The sequence below is a fragment of the Stegodyphus dumicola genome, chromosome 2 (assembly GCF_044657685.1).
Source record: "Stegodyphus dumicola isolate Sdum_Otavi_A_Nest chromosome 2, ASM4465768v1".
NCBI classification, from domain to species: domain Eukaryota; kingdom Metazoa; phylum Arthropoda; class Arachnida; order Araneae; family Eresidae; genus Stegodyphus; species Stegodyphus dumicola.
In genome coordinates, this window is record NC_140769.1 from 20,993,307 (window position 1) to 21,012,190 (window position 18,884).

The following is an 18,884-nucleotide window of genomic DNA, read 5'->3' on the forward strand; positions in this document are numbered from 1 at the left end:
TTAAATGGATATGTTTGCACATATTCCATTTTATGCTGGAATCTGTACAAGTATAATTGTGAATACATGACTTGCACTCCAAGCAAGTAATTGGCATTTGTAATCAATGCCTGATTGTTGTACAAAATACACCTCTTGAATTTCTGATGTTGAAATTACATTCCAGCCATTTTCAGTTTTCGAGACTAATTCATTAGGAAGCTTTAAGCTTAAATCATGTCTCTTACGAAGCTTAATTATTTGTGAGCTTCCCTTTATGCATAATTATTAGTCTATCAAATAATTTGTCTTTGATAAATTGCATATGTTTATCGATTTATCCAATCTTTTTATGTGTTTACCTCGTAAGTAAACATGCTTGATTCTGGGATGCATACTCTCAACATGCATATTGGTATTAATACCGAGTGTAACCTGTGACAATATGCCCATGTTTCCACGCAGTGTGCATAATTAGATACAAAATATTTTCCAAATTCAGAAGTTTTATCATCATATAACATCAATGAAATAGCTTCTGTTAACATTTTATGAAAAGCAGTGGAATCTCGCTCTTCCAAAAGTGTGCGTAATATTTTATACACCTCCAGTTGCTTTTCTGTTGAATTAATTTTTTTAAGATTATTTCTCCATGCACGGCCTACATGCCATGTACAAAATAATCTTTTCTTTGGAACTTCCATAACCTGGCACCAGGCACTGTAGAAAAAGTGTGCCATATCAAACATAAAAATATTAGCCTTAACAACTCCAACTTTATTTTTTATGTATTTGAAAAATATTGAAAGGCAAATTTCGTCAGTTCTATTTGATATTAGAAATCCGCATGGAAAGCCTTGTCGGATATCATCGAGAACAAGAATTGTTATCAATTCAAACTGATATGCATTCAATCTGTGTGTCCCATCCACATGAACACAATCTGAGCCATATTTTTTTAAAATTTCAGATTGAGCATCTGTCATTATCATTAACACAAAATCTTCATTTTTAATTCACCATGTTGTTGATCAACAGTTCCAATAAAGGACAATGCTTTCATTGCTTCTCATTTCATTTACCCATGCATTTACGCTTGTACAGTCAAAAGTCATTAATCCGGTCTCATCGGGGCTTCGGCGATTCCGGATTATCGATTTTTCCGGATTATAGATCATCAGTTTAAATCTGGTAAGATGGCATGCAGAAATTCTAAAATTAAAAATATGAAATTGTAATTTATGAAATAAAGAACAATTATGATCTAAATGGTATAAAAATTTACAAAAAAGCTTAATATTTATTTGTTTACTTTATTAAACATTTCTTTCAATGTTAGTTGTTTAAGTTGCTTCCACAAAAAATTCAAAAAGTTCCTTTTTCTTTTTTTTTTTATGTCATATACAGTTGACTTTCCAATGCCATACTCCTCGCATAATTTTGAGACGAATATGCCTTTATCCATTTTTTGCAGCAATTTCACTTTTTGTTTAATGGACATCGAAACATGGTTTCGCTTTGGCAGCTCCAGAATTGGAAACTCTTTTTGACGTAATCGAAAGTTCAAGCTTAGTTTTTATAAAATTGCCGTAATAATAACAGTCTGCAAAAAATAATAAGCTGGATCAAACTAAAAGATTAAGGAGCTACATTATCTGAAATGTATCCGCTACATTAACCTCTACAATCCGCTACATTAACTGAAATGTATCAGTAAAGGTAATTTTAGCCTAGTTTAATAGCATCTGTGATACATTATTGGCTGCGTATCACAAGATTGGTGACAAAAACTAAAGTTGTTTCACTAAATTTTGTCTTGCTTCTGTTGCGTACTGAATTAAGCTTGAATTGTATTAGTTTAGTTATTTACTATACCTACATTTATTTCTTGCACATGCTTAAAACTAAGTCCTGAATAAATAAACTCCTACATATACTTGATGCTTTATCTAGGGCCAGCGCTATATACCGCATGGTGCAGTCTCTATAGGTCCTAAACTCTGCTACAAAGTACCTTCCTATCTGGTGCCGACATATTCTGCCGCCGCTTCTGGGTTTATGATGAATAGTATATCAGTTATTCTTAATTAAAAAAGCACTAAATGTAATCTTTTGGCGTATGAGTTTCATTAACAAAATCTATTTTTTGCATATAAAAAGAAATTTTTGTTGAATTTTTCCTCGTCAACATTTCTTAGAGCATTTAAAAATCTATAATCATCGCCAAGCGTAATGTTAACGTAAAAGGTTGCCATACTCTTGTTATTCAAATACTAACATAAACAAAAGTTTCACTGCATGAGTTATTACTGATGCTGTCATGTATTGATAAACATGCGGTGATAGGCGAATGTTTAGGAAAGCACGGCGAACAGCAGTTAACGGAATGGAATGGAACGTTTGAGATGTATGCCAAGCAGATACTTAGCTATGGAGCCAAATTATTAATCTCACAAATTTATGCTTACATGGTTGTTTTTCCATTATGAGGTATTTTATTTAGTGCCTAAGTGAAATTAAGAATCTGAATTTTTAAGTGAAAATCCCCACATGTTTTATTATGGAAGGAAAAATCAAATGCGCATGCGTAAAGCATACCAAACAACAACAACAACAACAACAACAACAAAAGTTTGTGTCTTTGAGGTCCAGATTTTAGATCATTCCAGATAATGGATGTCCGGATTTCGGACTTTGTACTGTATATAATAATAACAGTAATGCTCACATGTTGTTTCTTAAAAATATTTTTAAGAATCCTTATTATTATTATATTGCGTATATAATTGCTCCAGTTCAATTGCAACACTTTCACACATGCCGTTTGTTACACCATTTCATGAACATTAACTCCAGGTTCAGAACCCCTGTCTTAAACTGTTTGAAACTGGACTAAGACTGAAAATGTGTAAAAGAATTGATAAGGTAAAAATATATTTACTGGTGCCCCTTGGTGAAAGTCGGCAATTTTTGGCAGTACATAGACACCGAGTTTGTGCAGTTCTTCAACTTGTTAATTTTGCTTTGTGTAGCGGCAATTTTCACCACAAAATAACAAGTCAAAGAATTGTACAAACTTGGCATCCATGTACACATCGACCAATTTTCACTTGAAAAAAATCTGAAAATTGCACAAACTTGGTATTGCACACTTTCTTGACTTTGCCCATGTACACATCGATCTATTTTCACTTAAAAAGTCAAAGGAGCAGCCAATTCTACGCTAGATCCAAACAAAAAATATATAATCTCAATCAACTACCTTTTAAATCAAACAATGAAATAACATAAAAGAAGAAATTCATCTTAGCACTGCACAAAGGAAATATCCACTAACCTTATTTAGAAATTCCCGTGTGTTCAGTCAACCAAAATTCCTTAACAGCATCCAAAAACTTCCAAAAATTATCTGAACTAGAATCTGTGTACTGGCATCACCACATAAATTCCCAAAAATAAGAGTAAAAAATATCCTCCCACGTTCCACCATATGCATTTCCTTCGTGCAAACAAGGAGACTCATAATGGCTACTAAGTAAACCTTCATTTACACACCAGTCAATTAATGCTTTTTTCTCCTTTTGTTTCAAATCGTACAGAAATTCAAATTAATCTTACCACATTCAGCCATTTTACTGTATAAACCACAAAATGACCAACATACTTTCTATCTAACACCCAACACACAAATAAGCTCTTCCAAATTTTTTCCCATCATTCAAATTCACCATAATCATGCTACCAATTACTTCATAATAGGGTTTCCATAACATTCAACTATTCAGGTTACCATAAATGAAACAACAACTTGTTGATAATCCAAGGTGCACCCTTAAATATAATCTAACCATTGATAATTGGTTGCATAACAAAACTGATAATTGGTTCCAATTTTTTTGGCCATTTTTCAATAAATAAAATATAATGACTCCATCGAGGTGTTTTTGTAAGAAATCATTAAAAAAAAAAATCCATGTTTTTCACAGTCCAATTTTTATTCTAAAAATTTTAATACTGTTAATTGCATATTTTCCTTCTTTGGCCTTCTTCGTCATACATTTCTTTGTAGCAATGATTATGATAGTGTATCATTGTTCTATCTAAATAATGTAGGTGTCAATTCGAGTTACCAAGTTATTGTTAAAAATATACTCTGTTCATTGGTACATATTATAGTAAGTAAACATTGCAAGTGTTAATAAATATCATACATTCACAATCTAGTGTACATACATTTGATATAATTTACTGAATGTGGAGCATACAATGAACATATAAATAAAAAACATTTACATTGTGAGAAACTAAAAGTATAATTTAATTTACTCCAGTGTATAACTATTAAAGAAAACAAACTTAGTTAAACATCAAAACATTTATAAAGTAAATCTAAAATTTGGAGTTACTTAACTGCAGGTGGCAGGACACAAATTTACTGTAGAAGAAGAATGAAGGACGTTTCTTGTTTTTAACATGCATTAAAATTTAAGCCCAAAAGTTTCTAATAAGCGTTACCAAAAATAATCTCTTGTGAAAACATACTTCAACATAACAATGATACCATTGATAGCTATTGAAACAATATGAACCGGATTGACACCGGGAACACAATAATTAAGAGCATTTGTACCATTCGTAATTTCAACACCAATCAAATTATCATAGTTATAATAAACAGAAGTGACATTTGCTCTGATTTTAAAACAGGATGTCATTGGAATGAATTAAATTAGAATTATGATTACTCATAAAAACAAGAATTTTCATATCATAAATATCTCTGTAATTTGTAAAAGGTGATAAAAATTTTAAAGTGGTGAACCTGTAGGCAAAAATTGGTATGATTTTTTGGAGGTGTTGTTACATTTACTCGGCAAAGTTGGGAGAATCAAGAAGCTTCAGGGTAACTGATGAGAAAACAGTGTAGCTGACAGTTACTGGATTTGATTATAATACGAAATGTCTGGAAAATAAAAAGGAAGGAAAACAATATAAAATGAAGAATTAATTCAAGACGATAATCACCCATGATCTGTTTCTTCTTCTCAAACAGTCTGAAGGGTCTATAGGGGCCATGTTGTTGTAGGCCTTCATCAGCTGGTTCCCCCCAAAACTTATTGTTATAAAATGTCCAGGCGCAGTAAGAGAGCGTCTCTGCAAAGCAGGTTTAGGGTTGCCAGAAAATAGCAAGGGAAGGCAGGGTTTTCACAATTGGCAAAAAATCACCCATTTGGCGACATGCCATGGACAGATAGAGAATCTTCTAGAACGAAAAGCTGTTTGATATCTCTCTCATCCATGTCTGTCATGAAATATCCAGACTTAGCACTTCCTGCTCAGGTCTAAATCCATCAAAGTTCAGATTTGCGATTCTTGCGCATGCCAACTATTGTCACGTCACCAATGTTAGCTTTTATCTCAAATTTTTGACTCATAACTCAGGCCCCCAAACTGGACCTAGTGACTGCTCATATCTCAAACTTGTATGATGGGCACTCTTATCTCTAGGTACCATTGTACTTCCAAAATTCCAAAGTACATTTTCTCCTTTTGTATTTTTTTATAACTTGCAAAAAAAAAAGGGGGGCTGGCATAAATAATAATTCTTTAAATAGCTGTTAAGGCTTAAGAATGAATAGCTCCAGCTTGGGTACGTATATGTACATCATGGAACCTCAGAAAAATTGAAGTGTGTGTCAGACTGCATAACTTTAAAAACTGCACAAACGTCTTAAAGAAAAACCACGATCATTCATATTTTAAAAAATCATTCTGTGCACTAATTTTTTTAATTTATTTTTATTTTACTAAATTAAAATTTAGCTTGCTGTGACTTTTTCAAACTGGACTATAGTGAATTTAGACTGATTTAAACTAGACTATGCAAGGTATTGTTTTCAATTTGATTCAGGGTAGTATGTTATTAGTTAAACGTTTCTTCTATTAAATTAGGATAAGTGACCTATAAATATTTTCAAAGGAAATCTGCTCTAGCATATCCAGTACTAGAATAGTACTGTGGATATCTGTGTTGTGATGCAATTGAATTCCATGACCACATTTGGAAACTCTTTAATTTCTTTTTCTTGTCTTAATGGTTGAAAAGTTGTAAGAAATGACATTTCATATAATTAATTGCTGAAATGTAATCTGGATTTGTGTTGCTATTTCTGTCAAATCTAATAGCTGTTAGTATACCACATTTTCTAATGCTTTTATTACAACATCTTTCATAAATTGCTGAAATGACAGTTTGTTTCTATTTTACATTGCAAAAATTGTAAATGTGAAGTATAATAGAATGAACCATGTGAGAAAATACTTTTCTTTGAATGTGATCTGTTTTGTATTTATTATTAACTTGTAGGACTACTATTCCTCCTAATCTGCTTGGTAATACGAGTATGACGTGTCCTGATTAGATAGTGAGTTTGACTATAAACTATGTCTTATGGAGTGTAGAAGAGCTGACAAGATGAGAAGGTTTTAATTATCCTTTATTTTCCACGATATTACAGGTGCTCCTGCACTTCGGATGCAAAAACCAACCACTTGTGGACTGAACGTAAAAATATAAAAACTACTAACTAATTAAATTTAAAATAAGATTTAATTTTGAGTGCTTTACACAAATGACTAACACAAAGACTGGCCTTTTAAATTATTACGTATGTAGTATGCAAACTGTGGAAAACTACAATACATCTTTAGCTTTCAAGAGGACTAAAACCTCTGGCCTTAAAGGGAGACAGCAACTGATTTCAAGTTCATGTGAAGTATAGTAGCAAGGAGGCTCATTCTCTCCCCATCTAACTCTGTTCTTGGCAAAAAGCCACAACTTAAATATTTAAGCGTTAGCAAGGACAATTTGCATAAACATATTAACACTTTTATTTTGGCCAGATAAAATAAGTGGAAAATAAGAGATGATGGTAAAGTTTTAAAATAAAATAAATGTTAGTAAAACTTAAAATCCTTACAGTATAATAGTTGCCCATGTATAATAGGTATTCTTTAACTCTCTAAAGTTATGTAAGTTTTTCTTTTATTGCATCAAAAATTCCTTTCAGATTATTTTCTGTTGTTTTGTCAGATAAGTTTCATATAAATCAAAACTTGTAATGTTACTTCAGTTTCATAAGGAAATACAGTTTTATATCAAATCTATGCCTCTTTAATTGCGTGTGTTACTTGAATAACCTTATTTTGAAAATTATGATTCATCATTCTGTAATATTTGGAATGAATGAACCAGTTTATAAATATATTGTTAAAATTATCAAATACTTTTCAAATTTTCCACAATCAATCTTTTTCAAATTGTGTACATCATTTTCAATGAAATGTGTATATTGTAAAATTCGAACAAATTTATCTCTTGTTATGTACTTGGAAGTCATAGGTTCCTTGGACTATTATTCCTTAACAGAGTGCTTTTTTATTTGTGGCATTAAAATATTAAAGGCAACTCGAAACATTTTGAAAGAACAACTCTTTAGAACAATTTTTCTGCTTTGCCACATGATATAAAACAGCCAATCGTGATGAATAACTTTGGGATTAAAGGGGAAACTAATTCTCCATTACAAATGACAGTTGATGATAGGGAATTCGATGCTGATTTGCTGTTGAAAACAAACAAATTAAACTTTTTTTTGTGAAAGGCAGGAAACAATCCTGCATCTTTCTTTCAGAGCATATAGAAAAATTGGTTGAAACAGTTATTTGTCCAAAGCAAATAGGTATGTGATAGCAGCCTAAGGCAATAAATGTATACTTTTTATCAATGATTTATCAGTTTATCAGTATTATTTTATCAGTTCATCTACATTTTCAGTTTATATTCTTGTTGTTCTTAGAGCTTTATATAATATTAGAAGTATTTATTTCACTCAGAAGTATTTCCATCCTACCTCATCAAAATAATGTATAAAGAATTTTTGAGGTGTGATTTTCAAGTTGCTTGAAATAAATTACACAAAGAAATATTGCTTACCCTCCTAAAAAAGTTTCTAAAGTGGAGTTGTTTTACAGTGTCTCCATTCCAGTCTCAAATTACAGTTTTATTTTCATAATTACTAGGATTTATATTGCTGTCATCATTCTTGCCATTTTCACTCCCACTGGTCAATATCAAAGAAAAATTCTATGTTAAGAATTTTTATTTAGCACATTTCATTTTTTTCACATGATGTTGCCAATTAATCCATATTCGAAGAGAAAAAAACTGTTTACATTTTATTGACTAAAATATAATGTCAGAAAGTGAAAAACAAAAGAATACTTTTATCATACATTTCTTACTGAGTAGTGACATTTCTATAGGTATATACTAAATAATACACCATATATACTTAAACATTTAGGAGCCTCTTTTTTTTTTTACTATCGTTACTATTAGTTGTAGGGTTCCTCCCTTTTATCTGTTAACTAAGTATTGACGAACCTAGTGAACTACTAAGCAAATAATCACTTAAGTCCAAAAACAGAAACGTAGGCTTAAGAAGGGTTAATTACCCTTTATTGCTCAAAATAATGATTAACAGATGCCCCTTTCTCAGGACGTACAACAAAGCGTTCACTTGGGCTTAAACTCAAAAAATGTAAGAAATAAGAACTTAACTAATGACTAACTAAAGAGATTTAGCCAAAGCTAACACAATTTCTAAACTAGTTGGTCCGTACTGTTAAATTAACTAGCAAAGCTATCAAGATCATGTAATACTGCCGAGTGTAGTAACAGCTTAAGAGAGATGTAGTCAAATGGCAAACGCACACTATTCAGGAAATCTAATTCTCTCTGTCGAAGTCAGTGGAATTTCAACTTAAATACTCTCTTCTACTAATTTGCATTTAACGTGATTCTAAAAACTCATTCTGGCAAGGATTTGTAAGCTGAAATTAGAAGAGATAGGAAAGGTGAGTAGAACTAAAAGATAACTGTCATAAACTTAGGATATGCCTTACATCTTTCTCCTTAGGATTTAAGTGCTTGGAAGAAAAAAGGTCTCACAACGACCTTGGACAGAGTTTAAATTCCAAGAAACTTTCTAACACTTCACAGTTAAACTTCTAATACTTTTGCTTTCTTAATTCAATCTTATTATCAATGTTTTGACGTTCTTGCAGGGCCAACTTTACAAACGATATAAAGCTAGGTTAAATCTAAGATAAATTAAAATTATTTTTTTTTGCAAAATACGTGCTCAATATATACATCTTCATCTTGACATCATTCTGTTACATACTTTGGTTTTTCCAAAATATCTGGAAGGAAAGAGCAATAGTACTTGTTTGTAAGAAAAAATCTTCCAATTACATTTTATTGCATTTATTTGGACCTCAAACATATTTCATTCACACACATTTAACTCCTTCCCCCCCTGCTCTCCAAAAATTTGTTCTGATATGAACTGAGCATGTCGATATTGTGTTAACTTGATTTAAACTTTAAGTGTTGTCTGGAGAGCCTAACTTTTAACATACATTCATTCTATACTTTCTCTCCAATCGTTCATTTAAAAAGTCTTATGTTTACACAAACTGCTTTAAAAAGCACTTTTACAATCGGCATTTAAAATTTTACTTTCAGCATAAACATTTTTTTCCACATTGAACACATAAAATTTTAAATTGATTTTACATCTCAAGTTACACAGTTGCTGTACATAATTAGCAATCTTTTCCTATAATTCAAGTTCAACTTTACAACGATTTTCATTGAAATTTGGAGTCTTTCTGATTAAAATATATTTTCAATTTAATTTCTCGCAACTTGTGAATTTGAAATTCTTACTTTTAACAACATTTAATACTTGTTCTCACTAGAGAAAAGCAAATTTGAACAACATGATATAAATTGAACTCAATTCTTAATGAGCAAACAAAGAAAATTTTCACTTATCTTTTTGCTTTTTATAATCCTTCATTTTTTTCTGGCAGAATTGTTCCCAGGTGGGACATCTTAAGTTCTGCACTTATGTTTTTTCCCATTCATGTGCATGTAATCATCATATAACCAAAAAAGAGCCTTTTAGGGGGGTGGAGAGTAGCAGGTCTCCCCGTGGCACACCCTAGGTAATGCTAAATCTGCTACGGTATTCAGAATCTACTGTTTTGTAATTGTAGGCAAAATCTCTTGCTCTTTTACGCGCTTCCCAGCAATGCTCGTTTCAGCACTTTTTTCGAAGCTCTGTTCAATCAGTGTGCCCGCTTTGGGCACACCCACAGAATTAAAACGATAAGTGCTATCTTTACAAAATTTTACTTGTGTACTCCTCTAGGCCTAATTAGACTGCCTACCTTTTTTTTTGAAATTCCAACTTTAGCATGCCAGAAAGGGTTAAATCATTCTAATGACATAAATTGTAATATGACATAAATAATAAAGTTCATTGCCCAATAATCTATACCTAATGTTACCATTTTAAAATATGCCACTCCACATGAACATGCAGTTCTTTTTTAGGTGTATTAAGCAAATCCAGGTCTTATTCCTGAGATTGTATAAAAAGAGTTTACTGTTGTATGATATAAATTTGATGCTGGTATTAATAATGTAAATACTAGCTCTGTGTTAGAAAACAATTAAACAGCTAAAAGTTCATCATGAAAATTGAGAATATTGTGTTTTGTGTCTAAGTCTTGCAACTATAAATCTTGTAATGTATATTAACTTAAGTGAACTGTGACTTATTGCTATTTGTGGTTAGTAGAATTTCAGTTCTTAATGAAATTTAATATTTTCACTTTAAATGTAATATGAAAGAGCTGCTAATTTTAAGTTTGTTTTAAATCCTTAATAACTGATCAAAAATGCTTTGAATTTTCATGTATTTTTGAAATTTGTGTTTTTTAGTGAGAGCAGAAATTTGCCAACTTTCTGAAATGTTTGAACATCACATCATATTATTAGATAAGAACCACTTGCAAACTGTTATAAACCAATCCCTAAGACAATTTAATATGTCTGGAAATCTACACTCACCACTTCAAACTCCTACTAGAATGTTTGTTAAACCATTGTATCCTGTGGTAACTGGACATAGGAGCTGTAGTGAAGGATCTTTTCGAGGGAATTACTCAGGATGGAAATGGAAAAGTTGTACAAAACACGTAAGAATTATTTACTTGTGTTTATTTAGTAAAATTATATAAATAAATTTTCATATTTGTAACTCTGTATTTTGATATATTAAAAATTCAGTACTTTGTTATAGATTAAATATTTTAATTATAGAAATTGAAAAAATTAAAATAATTCAATGAAATCTAGAAAATGAACACTTTATTACTCTGACCATTTAGTTAATGTATCTAAAAAATATCTTAGCCTGCAAGATTTTAATAAAAACATTTCTTTTAAAATTAAGAACTCCTTATAGCACTGGTTCCAAACTGCAACTTGGCTAAAAGTTTACATGTCCTACAAATAAATTTCAATTATGTGTTTGTTGTGAATACTGTAGCATTAATATGACAATGATTTGAAGAAAGATTTAAAGATTTTAATGATTTGGAGTCCAATTATCGTCACTATTATAAACAAGTGTGAATAAAGCACCAGGAAATCTAAAAATGGAACTGATTATTTTCATTGTGGCGTGATCTTATTTAAAGGTCTGAAGTTAACTTTTATTTATGCTTATCAAAAGCTAAATAATCTCAGGATCTAATAAGAATAATCACTTTTTTAGGGAGTATCTTTATATGTAAAGAGATTTTTTTCGCAGCTAAAATTTAATAAAAAAAGGCATCTTGTTGACCAATGAGTATATAGAATCTCTGATGAAAATAGTATTTAGTAATTTTTTTCCAAGATTTCCAAACGTTATCAGTATTGAAGCCCCATCAAGTGTCAATCTGTACTTGAATAAATTTCATCTGAAAATTTAATATTTACCTGTCCGTATGTTTGAATGGCAAAGTATAATCAAAAGAAACTTTTTATAGGTACCAAACTTTAGAATTTAGATAGAGAATAAATACAGTCAAAAGTCTTTAATCTGGATTCGTCGGGACTTCGGCAATTCCGGATTATCGGTTTTTCCGGATTATAGATCATCAGTTTAAATCTGGTAAGATGGCATGCAGAAATTATAAAATTAAAAATATGAAACTGTAATTTATGAAATAAAGAGCAATTATGATCTAAAGGGTATCAAAATTTACGAAAAAAAAGCTTAATATTTATTTGTTTACTTTATTAAACATTTCTTTCAACGCGCGCATGCGTAAAGCATACATTATGCATAGTTGAAATAAGAAAATTGCAAACAGAAAACTGTTTGATGTATATTCGTGATATTTGTAATGACGAGGAATTTGATTTAAACCATATCAAAGACTGAGTACATCAAGATGAAATACTACATTTAGTAAGGAATTATAAGCAGAATAAAATAAAAACATCTGCCCTGAAGATAAGGATAGTGCTGACAGATCAACTTCCAGTTCATTGCGTGCTGCGACGTCCCCCCCTCCCCCCGCAGAGCAGCGTGAAATTGATAAACATATTTTGGAATGGTTAGATAATCAAAGGATATGCCTTTATCCATTTTTTGCAGCAATTCCACTTTTTGTTTGATGGACATCGAAACATGCTTTTGCTTTGTAGATCCTTTGGCAGCTCCAGAATAGGAAATTCTTTTTGACATGATCGAGAGTTCAAGCTTACTTTTATAAAATTGCTCTAACAGTCTGCAAAAAATAAGCTGGATCCAATTAGAAGATTATGGAACAATGCAATCTGCAACATTAACTGAAATAGATAATTAGATAATTTTAGCTTAGCTTATACCCTTCGTTATACATTAAATGCGCATGCGTAAAGGTATTACAGTCAAAAGTCGTTAATTTGGACACCCATAATCCGGAATGATCTATAATCCGGACCTCAAAGCTACAAACTTTCTGCACATGCGTTGCGTTGACGCATGCACGCAAGACCTTTACCGCTGCGAATTTGCGTGTGCGCGTTTAATGTATAACAGACGGGATAAGCTAAGCTAAAATTATCTAATTATCTATTTCAGTTAATGTTGCAGATTGCGTTGTTCCTTAATCTTCGAACTGGATCCGGATTATTATTTTTTGCAGACTGTTAGAGCAATTTTATAAAAGTAAGCTTGAACTTTCGATTATGTCAAATAGAATTTCCGATATATGTTTACTAATATGTAAAGGATATACAAAGCGAAAGTATCTTTCGGAGTCCATTAAACAAAAAGTGGAATTGCTGCAAAAAATGGATATAGGTATATCCTTTGTTTATCTAAACTTTAACGTTTGTTTATCTTTAACGCCGCGGCATGCAATGAATTGGAAGTTGATCTGTCAGCACTATCCTTATCTTAAGGGCAGGTGTTTTTATTTTATTTGTCTTATAATTGCTTACTCAATGTAGTATTTCATCTCGTCTTTGATATGATTTAAATCAAATGCTTCGTCATTATAATTCGCTTCCTATAGCGAAGAAACTGACAGACGTTATTGAAAACGAAAAAATTTCGATTGACAAATTAGTCGGTATTCTCGACACAGCAATTATAGGACTGGAACAGCGGAACTTTGTAACTGAACAAGAAATTATATCTGTTTATAGAATTAAAGAGAATGTATTATCACATAAAAAACGAAGCAACTTAAACAACTTACATTGAAAGAAATGTTTAATAAAGTAAACAAATAAATATTAAGCTTTTTTTTGTAAATTTTGATACCCTTTAGATCATAATTGTTCTTTATTTCGTAAATTACGGTTTCATATTTTTAATTTTATAATTTCTGCATGCCATTTTACCAGATTTAAACTGATGATCTATAATCCGGAAAAATCGATAATCCGGAATCGCCGAAGTCCCGACGAGTCCGGATTAACGACTTTTGACTGTATATGTGTAAACGCATAATGCGTTTACACATGCACAGAAAGTTTGTAGCTTTGAGGTCCGGATTATAGATCATTCCAGATTATGGACGTCCGGATTAAAGACTTTTGACTGTATGAATTTGAATTTTTTTCCTTGTACCACTTACGAAGATGATTATGATTTTCTGGCTATCACATGACATGCCATGTGTGTGTAGTAATCTGGCCATCACATGCCATCCATGCATGTGTTTGCCATCTATAAACTATTCTTATAACTAGAAATTGTTTACAAGAAGCCTGTTAAAAGGCATTGTAGGTGCATACCAGAAAAATTCCTTTTCCCCCTTTTTGTAAATATTATTCTTATTTGTGTAAGTTTTCATAAATGTTTAATAAGTGAAATTCAGAATTTATTTAACATTTTTTTGATTCTCTTAGAAACTTTTTATTTTATTTAAAAGAAAAAAAGGCCTGTTGGCTGCTTTGAATAGTGCATTTGGCTTGCGTGCACTTCGATTTTGACACCACTGACATATAATATACACCACCTTACTTAGCTTTTGTTTTCATAGCCATTAGTTGTAGAAATGTATTGGGTCAGTCCATAAATTTGTGTGCATTTTTTGGTAAATTTTTAAATAATGTAAAAAAACACAATTTAACATTTTAATCAATTATATATTTTTTTCCATTATCTACAATGTCTCGCCATCTTACAGGCAGCTTTTTTATGCCATGGCTGAAGAAGTACTCTGGTTTTGATGCAAACAATCTTGAAAGTTCATTGTGTACATTCTGTTTAGAATTTAATTTTTTTCCCAAGAAAAAATTTTGTAAGGCACGAAATAAGTGAAAATCACTTGGGGCAATATCTGGGGAGTAAGCAGGCTATAGCAAAAGCACCCAATTAAATTCACTAATTTTTTAATCAATTAAATTCACTAAACATCGCAGCGCACAATGAACTGGAAGTTGATCTGTCAGCACTATTCTTATCTTCAGAGCAGATGTTTTTATTTTATTCTGCTTATAATTCCTTACTAAATGTAGTATTTCATCTCGATGTACTCCATTTTTAATATGATTTAAATCAAATTCCTTGTCATTATAAATATCACAAATACACATCAAATAGTTTTCTGGTTACAATTTCCTAATTTCGACTACGCGTAATGTATGCTTTACGTATGCGCGAAGAAATGTTTAATAAAGTAAACAAATAAATATTAAGCTTTTTTTTGTAAATTTTGATATCCTTTAGATCATAATTGCTCTTTATTTCATAAATTACAGTTTCATATTTTTAATTTTATAATTTCTGCATGCCATCTTACCAGATGTAAACTGATGATCTATAATCCGGAAAAACTGATAATGTGGAATCGCTGAAGTCCCGACGAGTCCAGATTAAAGACTTTTGACTGTATCTATTTAGTTTGAGGCATTGGATCATAATTTGAAGTTGATTCCCCCCCCTTAAATACATTTCAGTGATGTTCTTTTGTGATTTACTAGTTTATAATGCTTTTTAATTTACCATTTTATTGCAATCTGTATGCCAAAAGATTTTTCATGCAGATAATTCCTAAGCTTTGAAATGTTAAATATACATTATTTATGTTCTCATACAGTGTTTTAAAAGCATGCCAAAAATAATAAACTAGAAATGTCTTTAATTTATGCAAATAAAATATGGCTACTTGATGGCAGTATGACAATACTGAAACCTGCCAGTGTTTCAATGTTTTCTAGAACAAGAAATCTGTAAGATATTATGAATAAGATCTCTTGTTTGTAAAACGTTGTAAATCAGTACTTTTCTCAATAACATGCATAGAAATGCTTGTCACATAGTCTGTTAGCATCAGAAATCTTTTCATAAACCAATAGTTTATTTTTAGTTAAGTAACTTGCACTTCACTTTTCAAGAGCAAACTGCTGTTCAGTTTGTGTATGTCCCCTGAATATGATGATGAAAACTAAATAACTTATTAAATTTTAATTGTATGGGAGTTATATTGTGACTTTTATAATGAGTATAACATTTTCGTTTCCTAAATATAAGTATAGAGATTGAAAGAACGTATAAAAACTTAGATTTTTTTATAATTTTTACAAAATTAAATTTTTGAAATTTAAAAATTTGCAAAGGGAATATTTTTGTCACATAGAACATTTATATAATTGAAAGTATATGTTTATGGCCAATAGTTTAAAAAATAAAGGCCAAATAAGAACTTATATAGACACATTGTATAATCCTTTATGGCCCATAGTTTATTAGAAACCAGCACATTCATGATTACCTCAAACCTGAAATAATGGAGCAGACCAAACTCTTTTCCATGGAACATTGGTGCTCCACGAAAAACTATAAAATGAAGGTTAGAGAACAATAAAACATTTTTATGTATTTAATACTATTTAAATAAAAGAAATTTGAAGAGAAAACATAAGCCAAAGTGGTTTAAATCATGCATGCAATAAATTTTGTAATGTAGCATGACAACATGTGACTTACTTTGCTAATGAAATGCATGCAGAATGCAATTTTGTTTGTGGTCTTTTGGGTACAGATATAAAGAAGTGTTTCAGCGTCACTCTGGTATTTTAAAAATGCTAGTTTTCTTTGGACTTTTTACTTTTCTTAGTTTTATCTTCTTTTTGAATCTATAAATATAAAGCTTTTACTAATGCTAACTAATAAGTATAATTTTTTACATTAAAATTATTGCTTTAAAAAATGAATTTTGCAGCTTATCACTATGATGAAGATATACAAGAGTATTAAGTATATATATATATATATATATATATTGTACATGGTTAATGATTATTGCATATTTAGGAGATATATTTATTAAATGTAATGGAATAAAAATATCTTTACGTGGAAAAAATATTTCCGCTTTCAACGTAATGAATAAAATTGTATCATTTGTTTGAAAGTTGATATTTTGAATATCTTCACTAAAAGATAAATTTGATTGTTCTTCTAGCTTAGATCACTTTTTAAATGAAGAAAGTTTAAAAATTTATAGTAAAGTTTACAGTTAAATATTACATTTGCATGACTCGCAGCTAATCATTGATCATCGTTTCTTACACTGGCAAAGAAGGAGGTGGAAGTTTCTCACAACTTCGTGGGTTCAAAATCTTTTAATAAATGTTTGGCTAGCTCAGTAGATTTTTAAAAAATTAAGAGATTTGATAATCGATTCTAGCATAAAACAAAAATTTAAAGAATTATCCTTAAATAAATTTTGGATAAGTTTGCTAGAAAAGTATGTGAACTTATCAAAATGAGTTACTCATATTTTGCTTCCTTTTGCCAACATATTTGTACAAGAAAACTTTTTTACATTAATCTACAATATATCCAAATATATACTGATGGGAAATGAAATCCCAATACCAAGAAAGAGTTGTACTAGATAAACAGAATTTGGGAGGCATGTTTGCACATCTAAAAGATGATGTTTATTCAAATTTCATGCTATATGAATAAGTATCTGTAGCAGACATTCGAGCTTTTGCTGGCTCTAGTATCACCACTATGAAAATGCTAATAATTTAATCTCTGCATTAGGTGTTGTAAACAAGATTTGTGTCAAGAATGCCTTTAAGAAGGTGAAAATGGAAGTATCAGCCACTTAACGAGTTTTAACAAGGCTATGTAATAGTGCTACAAGAAGGGAGATTTTCTTTTCATGATATTGCAGAAAGACTTGACATGGATGAATTAGTTGTGCATGTTTTTTGGCTGCAGTGATCAAAGGAAAGCATTGCTCAAGGTTGGGATCCAGCCATTAACATAGCACCATATTCATAGCATTCAAGCACCACTCAAATGGATGACCACCACATTTGTTGCACAGGTGATGTGTAGCAATGTATCTGTAGCAGACGTTCGAGCTTTTGCTGGCACCAGAGTGACACAGTGAACTATAAAATCAATTATTTCAGAAACAGCTCCTAGTCAAATGCTCTGTAGTTGCCATATCATTAACTTCACATCATTGCCATCTATGGCTGATGTCAAGCTAGAACTCTGAAGGCTGGAACAGAGATCTGTTGTGTTCTTAGATGAGAGCCATTTCTGTACTGATGCCAGTGATGGCTGTATGTTGGTTGGCCAGGTGAGCGTTTGGAGTCAAGCTGCCTGTGATATAAATACATTAGATCTACAGCAGGAATGATGGTCTGGTTAGCAATTTCCTATGACAGGAAGAGCTCTTTTGCCATTTTCCCATACATTTTCACAACAAATTCGTACGTCAAACTGGTGATTGCACCGGTTGTGCTGCTATTCTTGAGTAATATTCCAGGGGGCATTTTGAAACAGGATAATGCTTATTCTCATACTGCTGCTATCACCCAATGTACTCTGCAAAGTTGGAACTTGTTGCCTTGGTCAGGGAGATCACCTGATCTTTCGTCCATTGAACAGATGTAAGACATGATTGGATGACAAACTTTGCATCATTCACAACCAGTACAAACTGTTGTTGATTTGACTGACCACGTGCAACAGTCATGGAATTCCATCCAACAAAATGACATACAGCACTTGTAAAACACAATACATTTGCATGCTTGCATTCAACATCATAGTGACTACAGTGGTTATTAAGTTACTACTATTTCACATTTGAAATGGCTCTTCTTGCACATACTTTAAGCTCTGATCTGGAAACATTAATAAAATATGTGTGTTATATAGATAAATATGTTCCAAAAAGCCTTCTTTCATTGAATCAACTCCCAAATCAAAATAAACTCTTATAAGAACTTAATAAAATGCTCATGCACATAAATCAAAGAAGGCATGCTTATTCTCTTATTAAAATTCTAAACTTAATTAACATCTCTCGAGCAATATGTTGCTGTTGTCACAAAAAATCTTTAATATGAAAAATAATTATTATGCCTTGGAGATACAGATGCTAGCATAATACATTGATATTTAGCATCTTCCCACTTTGCACTGTAAAAATTAATTGAACTTATTCAAAAATATAATAATAAAAAG

At 31.2% G+C, this 18,884-nt stretch overlaps 1 protein-coding gene across 4 annotated transcripts in view; it reads left to right on the forward strand.

Moving 5' to 3' along the window:
* The window catches only part of LOC118205803 (CREB-binding protein-like), a 173,740-nt gene that overhangs the window by 19,532 nt on the left and 135,324 nt on the right, over nt 1–18,884 (forward strand). For all 4 annotated transcript variants that reach the window (XM_085810520.1, XM_085810519.1, XM_085810517.1 and 1 more), the window contains one exon: nt 10,838–11,094. In XM_085810520.1, coding sequence (XP_085666646.1) covers nt 11,067–11,094 — 28 coding nt within the window. In that variant the 5' untranslated portion in view covers nt 10,838–11,066. The remainder of the gene's footprint in view (nt 1–10,837; nt 11,095–18,884) is intronic.